The sequence below is a fragment of the Asparagus officinalis genome, chromosome 7, assembly GCF_001876935.1.
Source record: "Asparagus officinalis chromosome 7, Aspof.V1, whole genome shotgun sequence".
In the NCBI taxonomy this organism is placed as follows: domain Eukaryota; kingdom Viridiplantae; phylum Streptophyta; class Magnoliopsida; order Asparagales; family Asparagaceae; genus Asparagus; species Asparagus officinalis.
Genome location: NC_033800.1, coordinates 68,045,084 through 68,062,402, shown reverse-complemented (window position 1 = coordinate 68,062,402; position 17,319 = coordinate 68,045,084). Strand labels below are relative to the sequence as shown.

Below are 17,319 nucleotides of genomic sequence, written 5' to 3'. Positions count from 1 at the left end.
GGTAATGAGTGCATAAGTTTTTATTCTCATATCCAACTCACATTATTCTCATATCCAACTCACAAGCTCTAACCAAAAATTTCTGCAATTTCTGTAGGCTTCGAGAACCCATTCACATACTTCTGGATCACAGATTCTTGTCCTCACACTGTTAAGGCCATTGCCAATAGAGCTCCTTTCGAGGTTCTGAGCCTTGCTGGGTCCATCGCAGATGCCCTTCAAATCTAAAGATACCAGTTTGGAGAGAAACTGTAATATATAGAAATTTTCATGTATCTGATACTCTTCTTGGTGATCTTATTTATGTTGGGGAAATTGAAGTTCATGATTGAAGGGTATTTTCTCTGGAAGAATAAAAACCAGTAGGGCTTGAAGATTATTTGTTATGATTAATACATGTTTCTCTATTGCGATTTGCGAGAGCAGTTTTCTTGTGAAATTCAATTCGATCTGTGATTTTATTTGGTTTATGTCCTTCTGTTGTCTGAGAATGTTACTGTATGAAGGAAAGTTGGACATATCTTGATGTGTTTATGAATTCGCATGTTCAATGAGTTTTAGCTTATCAAACAGTCAAATATTTCTTCCTTTTGTTTTCAGCACTGTGATTTTTTTTTCTTTGCGATTTCTGAAGGCAGAAAGAAATACTTAAAAGAGAAAAAGTTAATCATTTAACATTTCTTTAAATGGGCATGTTCTGATATATAGAGACGATGATTACAGAGAATGAACTCGAAAACACAAACACTTTTTTTACTGTGTATGATGTGTATCTGCATGTTGGAGTATAGATATTGTTACTAAATATCAATATTCATAGATATGAGATATATGCATATGTAGTGGAATATCCGTATCTGAAATGTTAGATCTGTTTCTAAAATATCGAATATATCTACAAATTGCATACTAACTATCGAGTGATCTTATCTTAGCTTTTCACATATAACGAGCATACTAACGAACTCTCTTGTATCACATGAATAATAATTTTTTCAATCTTATCTGATTTACTCATATCCATTTTGTATCTGCATGTATATTCGCATTTTATATTAGTCTTATGTCGAATACCAAAAAAAATTATATATCTTTAAATATTTTAATATAATCATTTTCAGAATTATTATATATTAATATTACAGAAATACGGACAATTGGACGTTACCCATAACTCCGGGGCTGTTTGGTTGTTGTTGGTAAAGTTGTGTATTTATGACACAACTTGGAAAGTTATTGTCCACCTCATCAATTTCACTTTTATACTTTTCTTTGTTTGTTTTTTATTCCATTGGAATCATAAAACACTTGTTTTGTTTGCAAAATAAAACTTTAATTGTTTGTTTGGAAAGTATAAAAAGTGGTCCCTACTCAAATGATCATATTGGTTGGAATTATTTTTTATTATTTTTTCCTAACTTCAATGTTAGCTTTCTCCTAAAATCATGACTTTTTTTCATGAAATCACTTTACAAACTACATCAGCATATGAAATCACTTTACACTATTTTCACAACTACAAACAAACAATTGAAAATGATGAAAGCTGACATTGGGACCCACTTTTTTTACACTTTACATCCTTTTACATGGTAATAAAAACATACAACCAAACAGCCCCTCCGTCTTCATCAAAAGTAGTCAGACTGACGCCGTCAACTTAAAACGCTCTGCAAAGTGGGGCCCACCTGTTTGCTCCAAAATATTATTTTTCTCTGAGATCGCGACCTTACGAATTCAAGGGGTTCTACCGTTAATTTCGATCCCCCAAATTCTTGCAGCTCCGGCTTCTACTCATCGATTCAGGTACAATCCATTCTCAATTCTAGGGTTTCCGATGGCGATTGAACTGAATTGAATCAAGTAAATTTACTCATCTGTTAACAGTTAATCGTTTGCTAGGGTTGATCATCGTATAATTGGGAAATTTCAATTGTTTTATCAGTATCAAATCGAAAAGCTCTGAGCTTGATCTAGAAACTAATCTTTTACATAATATGCGGTTTTAGAGATCGGATAACTCGAATTTGAATGTAATAGTGAAATCTTTGTTGACTTCAACTTGAGTTATAAGTTGTATAATTTTCAATTTGTTTGCATTTGTTAGTGCAGGTGTTGTCGACGAGTTGATACCCTAGTTTGAGATCATGGTATGTTCTTATTGTGGTTGTTTATTAGTATTAAGCTCTCTTTTTCGTGTGTGTGTGTGTGTGTGTTTTGGTGTCTCATATTCATGTAATGTGTCATTTAAAATGCGTTGCAGTAGTTGTTTTTGACACTCCAGTTTCGCTTCTGTGATTCTTGAAGTGCTTTTGTTTTCATCAATTTAGCATGCTGCTTGCATTACTTTTTTTGTCCGTTACCATTTTCATGTTACGACATTAATTTCATCTGAAAGAAGCGTCTGGATTATATTTAGTTGTATCTCTAGAAAAAAGTTACGTTGTAGCTTATGGCATGTATTAGCGACACAAAAGACTATATGTTGGTCTTAGCTTACAAGAGAAATATAGCGCAACAGAGGGAATTATTTAGTTTTTTTAGAATTGGTTTGAGTATTTTTAATGATTTCCGTGTTTTTAAAAAAGTTAAAAAAAACTATAAAATGGCTCCTAACAAAAGAAGAAACTGTTTCTTTGAGGCACATAAGAAGCGGTATCAAACAGACCCTGAGTTGGGAGTTTTGTTTCATCCGAACTCCTATGCTAGTTTCTCATAGTTTTACCAGATTTGTAGTGTAATTTTGTTTGTAATACAAGTATGGTATCAGGTATACTACTTAGAATGGTATATGACATGGTTAGGCTTAAACTTCCATTATAAGTAGTTTATCCTGTTTTCATTGGTCAAACATGTTTTTCCTCATTATTCAAGCTTGCCGTACAGGGCATGACATGTGCACAAAATATTTAATCACTTCTTTAGTTCTTTTATATTGATGATATGAGTGTATGTAATTGTTATCACCCATATTTGGAATTTAACTTTTGGCTATTTCAGAACTACCTTATCGGAGCATTCAAGTCCCCATGTAAAATCATGGTAGTTTTTGCTGACGCGAAAACTCGGAAACAGGTAAGATGAACACTCATGAGATACCACTGTTGCCTTAAGCTCAATAGTGTTTCTTTTTTCATATTTGATTTTTGATCTCTGCTGTAAATGGATATTTTTCCTGAAAATTAGGTCTTGTGTTTTTCATATTATATTTCTGTTTATTGTTTTTTCTCGCAGGCTTCTATAAAGAAGGAAAATGGCCAGACTGCAATGGTCCCACTTTTTCAAAATCATGAAACCTTAACTGGCGAGGTTCTGTACATATTTTTCAAAGACATATATGCTAATCATTCATACTTGTACATTTTCTCTTTTAACCTATACCATTACCAATAACGAGTAGTATTCTAATATTTTATTTTGCAGGTAATCATAGAACCATTTCACGGTAAGAAGGTGGAGCACATTGGTGTGAAAATTGAGCTTCTTGGCCAGATAGGTATGTTTGTACTTTTGGCGTATGTTGCGGTTTGTATCATTATTATATGTTTAGGTTTAGGTAATTGGACCTTGTTTCGGTCAGATAGGTATGCTTCGTATGGGGACAGATCCAGAAATTTTTTTCTATGGGGCACATATACAAGTAAACATAAAATTCGTATTTTATATAATATAAACTCTACTAATAGAAAAAATTATTTACACAATAAACACAAATATCACGACACATAATATTTTTCATTATCATTTTCATATCAGTGTATGATTATTTGTACCTTCATATCAAATCAGTACATGATCATTTTATTTTCATCAGAAAAATAAGTAAATACTACTAGTTCCATCAACAATTCTTCACAATCCTTCTCTACATGGGGGCACCGCATAAATATTAAATGGGAGCACCTATGATAATTATAGGTAATTTCTAAAAAAAATGGCACATGTTGGGCCACGTGCCCCTACACCCAACAAGCTAGATTCGTCCTCGTTTGTACATTTTGTCTTTGCTAGGGTAATTTTTAAGTCTTGTTCCCTGGTAACACGAGCTTAAATTATGCAACCAATGAAGGCCCTGGTACCTGCCAACTAGTATTTGTTGATGGCAGGCCCCTTCTGTCTCATGTTACATGAGCAATAGTGTTAGGATGAGAAACAATGAAGACTTTCTCAGTAGTTCTCAGGGCCTTTTGTCTTTAGGGTTACATACTAAATCCTAACCCATTGTGATGGGAGACTCAATTGATGATGAAACAAGATGGGCTGTGCACAGATTTCTGTCAGTTTCTCTATCAAAATGCTTCCATTGTTTGTAATGCTTCTCTGTGTGTGCATGGGCCTGCATGTTAATACGCCACATCCGTTGAATCACATAAGCACACAGATACTCACAAATGCTCACAAACACGTCATTAAAAAATTTGGAAAAAAAAGCACTAATAATTTACTAGAAACCTCTAAAGGTTTTGAATTTTAACTTTTAGACATTTTGAAGCTATAGAACAAGACAAAATGAATTTGCAACTTGAACATCCCTTGGTATTTTTTAACATCCTGATGGAGTATCCTTTTTGTACTGGGTAGCTACAGCACTTGCAATTTGTCTGTCTTTTTGTTTGCTTCATATCCAGTTTATCAACTTCAATGAAGTATGCTGTGAGCTAGAGCAAGTTGCTGGTTAAAATTCTTTTTGAGTGGCCTCTTTGCTCAGGAATTTTATCAAACCTTTTCCATTGCATAAATTACAATTATTGGAAATGTCAATTCTGTCACTCAACATGCTTGTATCACTGTGTCTATAGCATGCAGGTCCTGGCACATGCTCTTCACATTTTATTTCTTGTGCTATGCATTACTGCATTTTAACTTTTAGTTTTAGTTTTGCTTTTTACTAATTTAAATCATATCCCTTTGTCATTCCAGAAGATACCTGGTTGCAATTTGGAAGTCGGACTGCTCTTAGTAATTATACTTTACTTTATTATTTTGATCTTTGTTTTACGTTTATTCTTGCAGAGTTGTACTTTGACAAAGGACGTTTTTATGATTTCACCTCCTTAGGTGAGTTAATGAGTTTTTTTCCCTTCCTCATGCTGAGTTGATATGCTTATTTTATCATTGAAATGCCTACTTTAACAGTTAGATTGTCTTGTCTCTGTTATTCTTGTTTCTATCTTTGTTATTGTTGATTTGGTTGCCTAATGGGTGAGAGGCAGCATATTCTTGTCACTGCTCTACCTGCACACATATGTGAGAAAGTCGGCCCCTTGTTGATAATCTGAATCAAATGGTAATTTCGTGGTCTTAAATACTGTAACTTTTCAGTTGTCTTCCACCCTCAAAGTAAGCGGCTAGCTGCAAATAAAGTACTCACACTCCAACTCATGTACGTGCATGTATCCGGTCAGAGGGAGGAAGGATGGAGTAGGGGGAGAGGAAGGCAATTTTAGAATTTGACGTATAATAAATGCAATGTAAATAGGAAAGAGGTCAAAGAAAAAAAATCCTATAAAATTTAAACCATTTTAGCATGAAAATGTGCGAATGCATGACTAGGAATTTAGTTGGCTATTTTTGCAAAAATGATATTATTCACATACTTATGCAAGTAATTCTTTAATTATTGTTCATGTTTTCATATGGGAGGGCATGGTAAAATTTTGGGTTGAAGGGTTCATGAGCAAAAGTGCATGTGATGTAAAAAAAAAAGTACTCTAGATTTGGTTAAACTTAGAAAGTTATTTCCTTTAACGTGTATGAGTGGTTATGCAAAATTTCAGCTCAAAGGTTTCATGAGTAAAAGCAATGATGTACACCTATGTTGCATGGGTACAGGTATGGGACACGAGGTGTGTGTGTGTGTGTGCTTGTGTGTGTGCGTGCGTGTGTGTGCGTGTGTTGAAATTAATGATTATACATTAGATCAATATTTCTAGTTTTCTACTATTAGAAACCATTGATTCTATTAAATAGCAAACAACCACATACAGAAAAAGAAGGAAAAAGGTCACTATTTAAGAAATTGAACAATTCAAAAGACAAAAGATGATTCTTACTTATGCATCTCTTTGATTCAGTACCTCAAAAAGAATAGATTCAAGAGTGCAAAGAAATATTTTCAGAAAAGCTACTTAAATGAAAACCCCTAAATTGAAGTCAGTTAGATATCAAATTGCAGAGAAACATTGTATAAGAACAAGTTAACTTGTATATTAACTATCAAAAAATAACAATATATCTCAAAAGTATTTATTTTATAACAAATTATATCTTAAATTAGAAAAGCATAAAAAACCCTAAGTCTCATTAACTTACTATATTTCTATTTGGTATCTTTGATTCTTTTATAATACTCTAACTCCACCACCAATCGCCGGAGAACTGAAAAAGAAGAGATCATAGAGTCATCGGAGCTAGGTTTCGAAGAAGAGGCTTTGGGTGTGGTGACTTCTGAAGTGAAAAGGAAAGAGCCAGAAAGGAATCGGGTGTTGTGAGAGAGATGGGGTCAAAATTGGCATCCTTTTAAAGTTTCAAGTTGTGGGTTCGGGTTATCACGTTCAAAAAACTTTTCATTCTTGAACCCGATAACCAATTAAACCCAATTTAAAGCCCTATCACTGCTTGAAAATTGGCTGGAACGGAACCAGCCGTGTCCACCATGAATCGCAGGCATACCCGTACCCAAAATGGGTCGGGTACGGCAGCCCTAAACCCATACCCAGGTATCCTAGATGTACACAGGGTTAGATGCAAGGTAACTATCTGGACTAGTTCAAACATATAATCTCAAATTTCTCCTCTCTTCCAAAAGGTAAAACATACGATACTTTCAATGGAGTAGGTCACTACTGTGAATGTTCAAATTTCCTTTTTGTTTTAATGCAACCTTTAATTTGGCAATGCAATGCTTATAATGGAGCAGGTCACTACTGAAAATGTTCAAATTTCCTTTTTCTTTTAATGCAACCTTTAATTCGGCTGTGATGCTTCATAGTATAACGTTGTTTTGGCGCTTGAAGGGAAAGTATGCAAGGGGGTATTGAAGAACAATTCTTCTTTTGGATAAACAATTAGACCTCTAATAGAAAATGTAGACGCCCTCCTGTGTTGTTTGTTATAAATAAATTATATTCAATACAAAGTTCAATAAACTAATAAAGGAGTGAGACTTATTTTCAATATGGTCACATACTTGTCCACTCGAAGATGTACCTCACTATTTTCTGCATGGTGTTTTCAGTTGACTGATATTTGAAGTCATTTCCCTGCAGTACGTGAACTGGATGTCCCTGGTGAAATATATGAAAAGAAGGCATATCCATTTGAATTCTCTACCGTTGAAATGCCATATGAGTCATACAATGGGGTCAATGTGAGATTGAGGTAAGTCATGATTTGGTATTTTGTGGTTTGGTTACTAAGTGGGAGTTGCTTGACTCTGCCTGCACTTCATATCATTCATTATCATTGCTGAATCCTGGGAGATATTTTTTAGCTTAAACTGTTTATCAATAACCAATTTGGTTTGTTTTGATATGATTGAAGGAAGAATGTCTTCAGTAGTTGTAGGATCAAATCCTGAAATAATTTTTGCTACCTCTTCCTAAGACTAAGAGTGACTAATTGTAAAGTAATTGTTTATCTTCATTATATAAATTGTCTTCATAACATCCATGTCATACATTTTATTCCTTGTATGATTTGCTTGTATGTTTTTATATAGTGTACAATATACGCTTGCAGCATATGTAGGTTTCCTTCTTAGTTTGAGCAGAAAACTATAAATATATATTATGATGGAGTATGGTTATCCTTCATGATGTAATCTCGACTTAATTAGTTTATCCAAGATATGTCACAATTGACCTCGTGACGATAGGAAGGCTTGTTTCACCTGCACTTTTAATTAATTCTACATATACTTTTGCTTGTCGATTTTACAGTATGAACATCCTTGAATACAATGACATATGATATGTTGAAGATAACTAAAGAATATTGCTGTTAGCTTGCAGGTACGTTCTAAGAGTTACAATCACTCGAAACTATGTCGGGAACTTTGTGGAGCACCAGGATTTCTGGGTATTCCATCTAGCCATCTCCATGTTTTAATTTACGATTACTAACATATGGATCTTGTTGTGGGAAATTTCAAGTTAAAATAGCTCAAAAACCTTTTTTCTAGATTGTTTCATTATTCTCGTTATACATATAAGATTGCACAAGACAAGATTATGGTTTCTCACCAAGTCTTTATCAATCAAGGTTTTGAGGTTGTAAACTTTTATGCTATCAAGTTTATCTGGGTGCCTAGTCTAAGAAAAGACATTCTAATCTTTTGTTTAATGCAAATGGATCATACCGTACTGGCACATTGCAAATATTGCACCTGTAGACCCCCAGTGCTTTGTCTTTTATTGGTGTCCTAAGTTCATCTAATATATGGAAAAGTTCAAGGTTTCTGAGTAAAATTCTGTATCAAGATCTCATAACCTTCTTTTTATCATGTTATACCCTTTTTCCTGCAAAGTAATTATGATAAGCTTTCAACAAAGTTATTGGTAATTTCCTTGTTCCTTTCGTTCCTTTGTGAAACAGATGCCTTCATTTGATTGGCCATATGAGTTTATTAAGTGGCCGAAGCATATTACATTGTGTATTTTATTACAAACTAGTTACCTCTCTCACCTAAAACTTAACCTTATCTAGAGCTCTTATTTATCTTAGAACTATCTGTGCGAGCCTTTCTCCTTGCTCAACCTTTCCAGCCTTGAAACAGATTTAAGATCTTGGTGTCCGAAGTCCAAACTCCAAAGTACAAAGACATTGTCATAGTAAATATTGCAAATTCTCATTTTAAGTCTGATCATGTCCATCTTTGGTCTCTTTTGCTCATGTGGATCCATCCATAGCCATTTTAGGTTAGGTATCTTTGCTTATTTGAACACCCTAGTTCCTGCCTCCAACATGTCCAAAAGGCATAACCACAAATCTGCCTGTTCGTTTCTCCTCCCAATAACTCCGCCTTATCAGAACATGCCATTTAGAGAATGTTAAAAGGAGCGCAAAGATGTATATTACTAAATGGGAAATCTAGTGATCAACAACATGGCTGTTATACATGCTAAACCTTGAGGATGTTGCCTAGTAGTAATCATGGGAATTAAGTTGTGACCTGTCTCAACTTCATACTGCATGTGCTTAACACTGTGAGGTTTGGCTCTTTATGTTGTTGTAATATGCTAGGATCTTTTGCCGAAATAAGCCTTTATACAACTATGTTCATCTTCAATCCAGTGCAGGATGAAGATCTTCACTAGTTTTCACTTGAATAATTCAATGATTCTGATATTTTCTGGTTTGGCCTCACAGTCTTTATGCTCCTTTGGATCATCTAGAGGCCTCTGTTAGTGACATGTTCTTTTTGGTGGTTGTACTTGATGGTTTCTGATTAATATCTCATGAGAACAATTATTTTTTCCTGTAAGCATATTTTTAAGTTGTTATGTTCTACAATATCAGGAAAGGCACCCCAACAAAAATATCGTTGATTTTTACAGATGTTTTTCGTAAGTATTATCATGAAACACGTCTGAGATTTATTGGCATTTTTCAAAGAATCCATGCCAGCCAGTATTTCTATTTCATGCCTTTGATATGCCCTTACCGTTATGCTTTGTTTAACTTGTTCTTATTCTCCACATTAATCAGGTTCGCAACTATACTCCAGTTCCAACAATTAACAACAGCATTAAGGTCAGTAGAATTGCTGGAGTTGTTTAACATTCAAATATAGGTAGATTGAATTAATATTTTTTTCTGTGTATACATTGCACAATCAGCATATAAATTCCATTGTGTGCAAGTCAAAAGTATAATTTTCTATAGAGGAAAATTATTAGACTGAAGCTCCTATATCTATAATATGTTATTTTTTTTAAAATGGATTATATATTACAATTTGGCTCGCTCAGATTCAAGAGTTATCATCTGTAGTGAAACCTGTCTGATTTCTGGGCAGACATTTCAAAACATGCCCAGTCAAGAACCAAAAGGGGTTTGAAGGAATTTCAAACAGTCGATGGTATCTCTCTTTTCAAATAGTCAACACGGTATTTGTGCATATCTAACAAGCACTAATAAGATGTATTAACATTGTTTGCATGATACAAAATGCTTAAAGGTTCTCTTCGATGACAACTTTTATTGTAAACCATCGTCACATATAGGGATATTTGCCCTATCATATTTGACCTGGACCCTTCACAACCTTAAATGTCCAGGTTTCTAAAACCTGCAAAACCACCTAAAAAACTCAGTTGCCGGGTCTCGAGGACACGGCCTAAAATTGTGTGGGTCTGAGATGAAAACCCATGCAAAACTGAAACCTGTCTAGATTTAATATAGGGTTAATTTCACAAATCCCCCTAAAATTGTGTGGGTCCGCACACCTATAATTTGCAAAAACTTCCTTCCCTTAATGTATTCATTTGTCATCTACATGCAACATACTTCCTTCCCCTCAATTGAGGTTTTGATTTTTCTTTTTCTAAGGAAATTTTAGTTATTTGCAAATTACAGATAGTGGATTGGTGACAAAAGTTCAGGGGGGTTTTGCAAGGCACCCCAAAGTTCAGGGGTTGGGGTTGGGTGGCTTGGGGGGGGGGGGGGGGGTTGAAATTAATATTTTATCTAATGTAATTTATGATTAATAACATATATTATATAGACATGTTTTGCTACTGAGTGTTTCATGCTAAATTTTATGTGAAATCGTCTGTTAATTACATAATTTGTGGCTAATTTATAGATGGAGGTTGGGATTGAAGATTGCTTGCACATTGAGTTTGAATACAACAAAAGCAAGTAAGCTCTTTCATATAACTTGAGAAATGCCATCTTTTGGTTAGAGACTCCTTGCAAAAGTTGAAAGTGTATCTGTATGCCCATTTCCTAATTTGAGCTCGCTTCATCCAGGTACCATCTGAAGGATGTTATCATTGGCAAGATATATTTCCTTTTAGTAAGAATCAAAATTAAAAATATGGAGCTTGAGATTAGACGTCGAGAGTCCACGGGATCGGGGTCCAATACATATGTTGAGACCGAGACCCTTGCTAAATTTGAGCTGATGGATGGTGCTCCTGTTCGAGGTATAATCAGTGGTAGTCTTGTCATCTTACACTTCCGTTCTGACACTCGTTTTAGTGGATGACCATTTAAAATACAGCAAGAAAAATGAAAGAGGTTTCTTAAGTAATTGGTTCAAGACCATTAAAATTTTCTTGTTAAACCAAATGGGCGTATCTATATATTATTGCATGATATGCAACTATAAGAGTTAACATCTTCTACACGTAAAAAAACCTTCATCTAATTATGTTCATATATACGTTAGTTGAACTTCTCTGTGTACTAGTGCCATGAAAATTGCACGTGAGCAATTTGTTAGCCTTAAGGTTATTCAGTATATGCCTTTGTACAATTGCATATTGCATGACGTGGAGAATTTGTAAAAGAAAGGCGAGTAGGTTAGCTTGTCCCTCGTATTTACTACAGCTCTTTGTCAAGGCCATACTAGTATAGTATTTCGACACTTTGGAAACAATATTAAAAGAGTGAAGATATGTTGCTATGTGGACAGCAAATTGAGAAGTGAAGTATGAAGTTCTATCTGATAATAACCAACTTACCCACTTGGATCTCCAAAGCAGTTGAGGTTTCTCATTCTCAAATAGCGTACACATCATCAAGGAAATGTCTTAACACAGGTTGTTTAACTTGGTTCTCACCTTCAAATTCTCTTATGCCCTTCCCCATGAATGGCTGGAGATGTCATCCTAGTAGAATTTCTCAAGCAAGGAGCTTGAGAATCGTAGTTCTCCAGTTGTATGTTATATCAGCCTTCAAGCTAATCTAATATAACAGATCGGTCTTACAATTTGTTAAGTAGTCATTCCTAACAATTTTTTACACTCCCTTAAAATCATGAAATTATAGGCACAAATGTCTTGTGACCTTGGAGCTTAGTTAATCTATTTAGCAGTGTCAAAGTGCTTACGAAGACTCAAATGCTTCTTGTGAACATTATATTTTTATTTTTGTTTTTTTGCAGGAGAGTCGATACCTATTAGACTGTTTCTAAGCCCATATGAGCTGACACCAACATATCGCAATATCAACAATAAATTCAGCGTAAAGTACTACCTGAATCTTGTTCTTGTAGATGAAGAAGACCGACGATATTTCAAACAGCAAGAAATCACAATATACCGCCTTCAAGAAAGCTAAGTTCCTTTGAGTGAATCTCCATGCCCCATTCAAAGTAACAAACTTTTGCGCTTTAAAGAGAAGTTTCAATTTGTTGAATTCAGGGATAACCTGGAAGTTTTCTAAAAATGTCAAAATTTTAAGAAGGAAAAATAGCCTTGCAGTGAGATTTTGGTGCATAATCTCTGTACGAGGGCCAGATTCATCGACCTCTGTTTCCTTTGTCCTGTCAGTTTATTTATTGCAGTGTGTATTATTTATGAATTAAGTGTGTAGATACTCGTACCTTCTTATTTATTGTTTTACCCATGACTCTGGTACTGCTTAAGGGGCTGTTTGTTTCACAAATAAACAAGAATAGGATTAGGAATCCGTTTTTTTTTATGGATTCCTGCCTATTCCATAAAAAATTTTAAGACAAGTTTGTAATTTTATGGAATCCTTTTTTTTTGCATTCTATGTTTGTTTCACTCCATGAAAAAATAGAATCTCACTTTTATAGAAACCCTCCAATTCCTAATATCTAGTTTGGTTCAAAATGAATTTTTTTTGGGATCAATACTATAGTAACGGCTAGTTCAGTATTCAAAACAAAAACACTATAGTAACGGCGACAACTACCCTAATATTCAAATAGGAAATATTGTAGCAATGGCTAGTTCCAAGGCCTTGGATGTTATAAATTTAACTTGAGGCCTCAAATTTTCCAATGCATTCTCCTTTCTCACCAATTTATAAATTCTCATTGTTTGCAATTTGCCTCTCCGACATCAATATGATATCAGAAGAATGCTCCCAAAATTATAAAGTTTATTGCGACTGTAATCTCCGAACACCGATGAAAGTTCGAGAAGGGATCACCAACAAACCAACCGAAAATCAGAAGTTCGAGAAGGGATCACCAACAAACCGACCGAAACCCACCAACAGAGGAGCGTCGACGATGAGAAGAGGGAGAAGCCGATTCCGCCAGCCACGAGTTCGAAAAAGAAATCGTTGGCCCGCGGGAGAAGAGGCGTGAAGAGGAGTGAGATGAGGCGTGAGAAGAACAACGCTCCAACCACAGATCTAGGGTTTTCGAAGGCGGCGGAATTGGAAAACCCCAAAGAGGTGAAAGGGATGAGGATGTTAGAAATATCGCCCAAATCCGATCAAAAGGAGAGAATTTGGGAATCCCTAAAAAAACACTATTTGGGGTACTTTACAGATTTGGAAATCTATAAAAAAAATTGAACTAAACTCCAGATTAGGATTCATTTGGAATCCTTTAATTACGATTTTACCACTGTTCAGATTCAAATACCAATCTTTTTCTATAAAATGGGTGAAACAAACAGCTCCCGAATCAAACATTGAGAATTAGATTCTAATATGATTGTTTGACTTGTGATGTAAGGATTGGGGATCACTACATTATCAAGAACCATTGATTATCTAGTTTATAGTTATGATTTTTCTATGAGTACAAATAAGAAAGGAGCGCAATACACAGGAGTACAGTGAGTGTTAGATTTAGAATAAATCATAATCTTCCACTAAATAATCAACGATTGTGATTAGAAGTAGTGGTTCCTCCACTGCTTTTTTTTTTCTTGGTGATGGTCCAAATCTGTGTGTAATATGTTTCATTCTTGAAACTATCATTCAGCTTATTTGTATCAACCTGTTGTTTTGATTTTATTTTCAATATTATTAACTATTTTGGAAGAGAGGGACACCAGGGGTGGTGGCGCAGTTGGCTAGCGCGTAGGTCTCATAGCTAAAATTGAGTTATCCTGAGGTCGAGAGTTCGAGCCTCTCTCACCCCAATTTTTTTCCACTAATTTGCTGATTTTGTTTGTCTTCATTCAACTGGAGTATTGATATTTAACCATCATGTGCCCAACTAATATTTGATTAGTTTACCCAACTTTATTTCTACTAAATATTTTAGTCTTTAGACATGTCTTTTTATCTGGCAATTGTCTTTTTTACATAGGGTTGGGCCTTTTTATAAAGGGGGAAAAAACGAAAACAACTGTCACTTGTCATTGCTTGAAAAAAAGTCACATGTCATTCTTGCAACAAGTGGTAGCTATTATAATACGAGACTGTATGGTTTACCAACTTTTTTATGGAAAATGCATGAAAAACCAAGAAATAGAACAAAAATATGAGGCACATGCCACTATAGAATTCCAATTCATTTTTTGGGTTCAAAAAAAAAAAAAAAAAAGTGGTTTCTATAAAGGGCGTGTTTGTTTTGAGAGGAAACCTTGGAAAGCTTTTGACACTGTCTAAAAATGCAAAAGAAATTTCCAGTATTTTTCAATTTCTTTGTTTGTTTCATCAAAAAATTTTAAGAAAGTTTTTCTTAAAAGTAGGGAAAACACCACTTCTTAAGCGGCTGTTTGGTTACTTTCCTTCACTTTTCAAATGTCACTTTCCTTCACTTTTTTGTGTTTCTCTCTCTTTCTAAGTGTATTTTGTGTTTGTTTCGTAAAGAAACATGGGGCATAATTACTTTCCATCACTTTCCTTAGTTTGGTTCAAATTTAGTGTACAAGAAAATAATTGATGTGTGACTTGATGCCCTTATTTTCTAGTGTTTGGTTCAAACTAAAAAAGAAGAAACCATGGTTATGGTCACCATGGTGTGCTTACCACTCAAATAGAATAAAATATTTGTGAAACATAAGTGGGTTGAGGATACTCAACATTTGAGGGTCTAAAATTCCGAAATAAGACCACTTATGAATTGCGGGACTAATTTTAAATATAAGGTAGTAATTTGCAAAATTAATAAAAAATTGAGGGACTAATTATGAATATTTAAGGGAGTAAGTCCAAATATTTAATTATTCGAAAGACTAATTTAAGTTTTTATAAATCCATTTTAGAGACTAATAAATTCAAAATATGAACATTTGAGGGAGGACATTGAAATTGTTTAATAATTTGGGGGTTTATTTATAAATTTAATGGGTACTTTGCAATAGAGATTTTAGTGAATAATTTCAACTAATTGTGGATATTTACGAGGGTAATTCCAAACCTCTAAAGATTTGATAGACTAATATTAAGTTTGATGAAGTAATTTTCAAACTTTAAAAAAATTAAGGAAATAAGTGCAAATACGTTTATTACTGAATAGTATTTTTGCACGTAAAGTTGAGGGGCTTTTATGAAGTTTATCCACAATGTGTGTGTTAACGGGACTACTAGTCCCGTGAAAATTTCAGCTGACTGGAAACACCCCTACAAGTCACCAACCTTCCCTCTTGTTGGCTATCTGCAGGTATAAATGAATGCGTACATACAATCAAAGAATTCCGCACAAATTTATTCCAGTTTTGATTATATGCAGTTTGGCTCAAAGGATACAATTTTGTTTTAGACCCTTTTAGGAATTTATTTCTAAAAATTGACCCCTTTCAGATTTATTTATAAATTTCGACCCAGTTTCAGCCACTTGGTTGAAACTGGGTCGAAATTTACGAATAAAGTTGAAAAACTTCACGAGATTTAGAATCCAGTGAAGTTTAGTCCTTAATTAAACTTCACGGGATTCTAAATCCCGTGAAGTTTATAATTAGCCTAACTCCACGAGATTTTAAATCCCGAGGAGTTCAATATAATATGGTCGCCATAGTTAGCCAAGTGGTTAACTCAAAGAAAGTTAAACTTCAATCATTGAAGTGTTCTTAAGTTCAAATCTCATCCCAACATATTTTTTCCTTGAACATTTAAAAAAAAAAATTACAAGGCTAGAATTCGAACCATATGCTTTCCATCCAACTCTTATAAGCTAATGTTATAACCACTAAACTCATTCCATATAACTACTTATTTTATGAAATTTGTTTAATATAAACTTCACAAGATTTAAAATCCCATGAAGTTTAGTGGCAGTTTACCATCTGAGCCAAAATTTTTGGTTAGCACTAATTAATTAAGGACATAACTTCACGGATTTTAAATCATGTGAATTTTTTCAACTTTATTCGCAAATTTCGATCCAGTTTTAGCCACCTGGCTGAAACTGGATCGAAATTTGCAAATAAATCTCAAAGGGGTCGATTTTTGGAAATAAATTACTAAAAGGGTCTAAAATGAAAATTTGTCATTGGCTCAAATCAAAATATGTCTCAGATATTTTGAACTTACCTCCATAACATCAACTGGGCGAGATCGCAGCAGGACGAGATCGCGGTGAGAGAGAGAGGCTGTGAGCGGCGAGACGAGATCGCGAAGAGAGAGGCGCGTGGCGGGAGGCCGAAGTCCGTCGTGGAGAGAGGCGGAGAGAGGGGCTCAGCGCAGAGGTCGGTGCTGTGAAGGAGATCGAGAGAGAGGGCGAACGAGTTCGACGAACGAGTGGTGTGGAGCTCGACGTTGTGAAGGAGATCGAGAGAGAGAGAGAGAGAGTGGTGACCAGAACAAAAGGCAGCTGGGGAAAGAATTGTGAAGGAAAACCCTAGCGAGAGAAAAGTTAGCGTTTCCCCCATAATCCGCTTTAAAACCGCGAAAAAATTTCCCCAGAAAATATCTAGCTGGAGCCTTAGTTTTCTCCCACTTTCTTTTTTAATTTTGGTGAACCAAATAGCTGATTGTGAGGGAAAATAGCAAAAAAAAATTGTGTCGGTTTTCTAAGTGCCACTTTCTGCACTATTTTGACCAACCAAATAGCCCTTAAATGAAAACCATTTTCTCTTAAAATGAGAGGAAATGGTTTCTATTTAGGTGAAAAGGTAGGATTTAATAATTAAATAGTGAGATGATGTAGAGAGTTATTAAAATATAATAGTAAAACTTCGTTTGGATATCATGGTATTTTTCTTTTGTGTTTTTATAAAAAAATATCATGGTGCTGTGTTTTCCCCGTAAAGTGTTTGCAGAACAACATTCTGAGTCTTTTTAGTCAACACTTGACTCATTATAACATTAGTATTAAATATATTATTAATAGTAAGTAGAATATAATATGATATTGTATAATATATTATAATATTATATGGTACTATAATATATTATATTACATTATAATATTATATGGTACTTTAATGTATTATATTT

The 17,319-nt window shown here is 34.5% G+C and overlaps 2 protein-coding genes and 1 non-coding gene across 4 annotated transcripts in view; all 3 read left to right on the top strand.

Moving 5' to 3' along the window:
- LOC109850782 (ribose-phosphate pyrophosphokinase 4-like) overlaps positions 1-538 on the top strand; it is an 11,086-nt gene extending 10,548 nt beyond the window's left edge. Inside the window, 1 exon segment of the mRNA XM_020420855.1 lies at positions 67-538. Within this exon segment, the coding sequence (XP_020276444.1) occupies positions 67-228 (162 nt within the window). The 3' untranslated portion in view covers positions 229-538.
- On the top strand, positions 1,668-12,576 carry LOC109849638 (vacuolar protein sorting-associated protein 26B-like). 2 transcript variants are annotated; one of them, XM_020419493.1, is made up of 12 exons: positions 1,668-1,806; positions 2,108-2,150; positions 3,001-3,075; positions 3,235-3,309; positions 3,424-3,496; positions 5,014-5,058; positions 7,269-7,380; positions 8,013-8,079; positions 9,709-9,753; positions 10,808-10,863; positions 10,975-11,150; positions 12,113-12,576. In XM_020419493.1, the coding sequence occupies exons 2-12, from the start codon at positions 2,148-2,150 to the stop codon at positions 12,286-12,288; spliced, it is 903 nt and encodes a 300-aa protein (XP_020275082.1). In that variant the 5' UTR covers positions 1,668-1,806; positions 2,108-2,147; the 3' UTR covers positions 12,289-12,576. The 2 variants fall into 2 exon arrangements, with proteins under 2 accessions (XP_020275082.1, XP_020275081.1); XM_020419492.1 differs by having other exon boundaries at positions 1,673-1,806; positions 2,113-2,150.
- On the top strand, positions 13,988-14,075 carry TRNAM-CAU. Its single transcript is given in 2 exon segments — positions 13,988-14,025; positions 14,040-14,075. It is a non-coding gene; the product is annotated as a tRNA-Met (tRNA).

Coding starts and splice junctions, on each gene's coding strand:
- LOC109849638 (XM_020419493.1), top strand. Junction 3,076..3,234: donor ACGCGAAAACTCGGAAACAG/GTAAGATGAACA, acceptor TTTTTCTCGCAG/GCTTCTATAAAGAAGGAAAA. Junction 7,381..8,012: donor GGGGTCAATGTGAGATTGAG/GTAAGTCATGAT, acceptor GTTAGCTTGCAG/GTACGTTCTAAGAGTTACAA.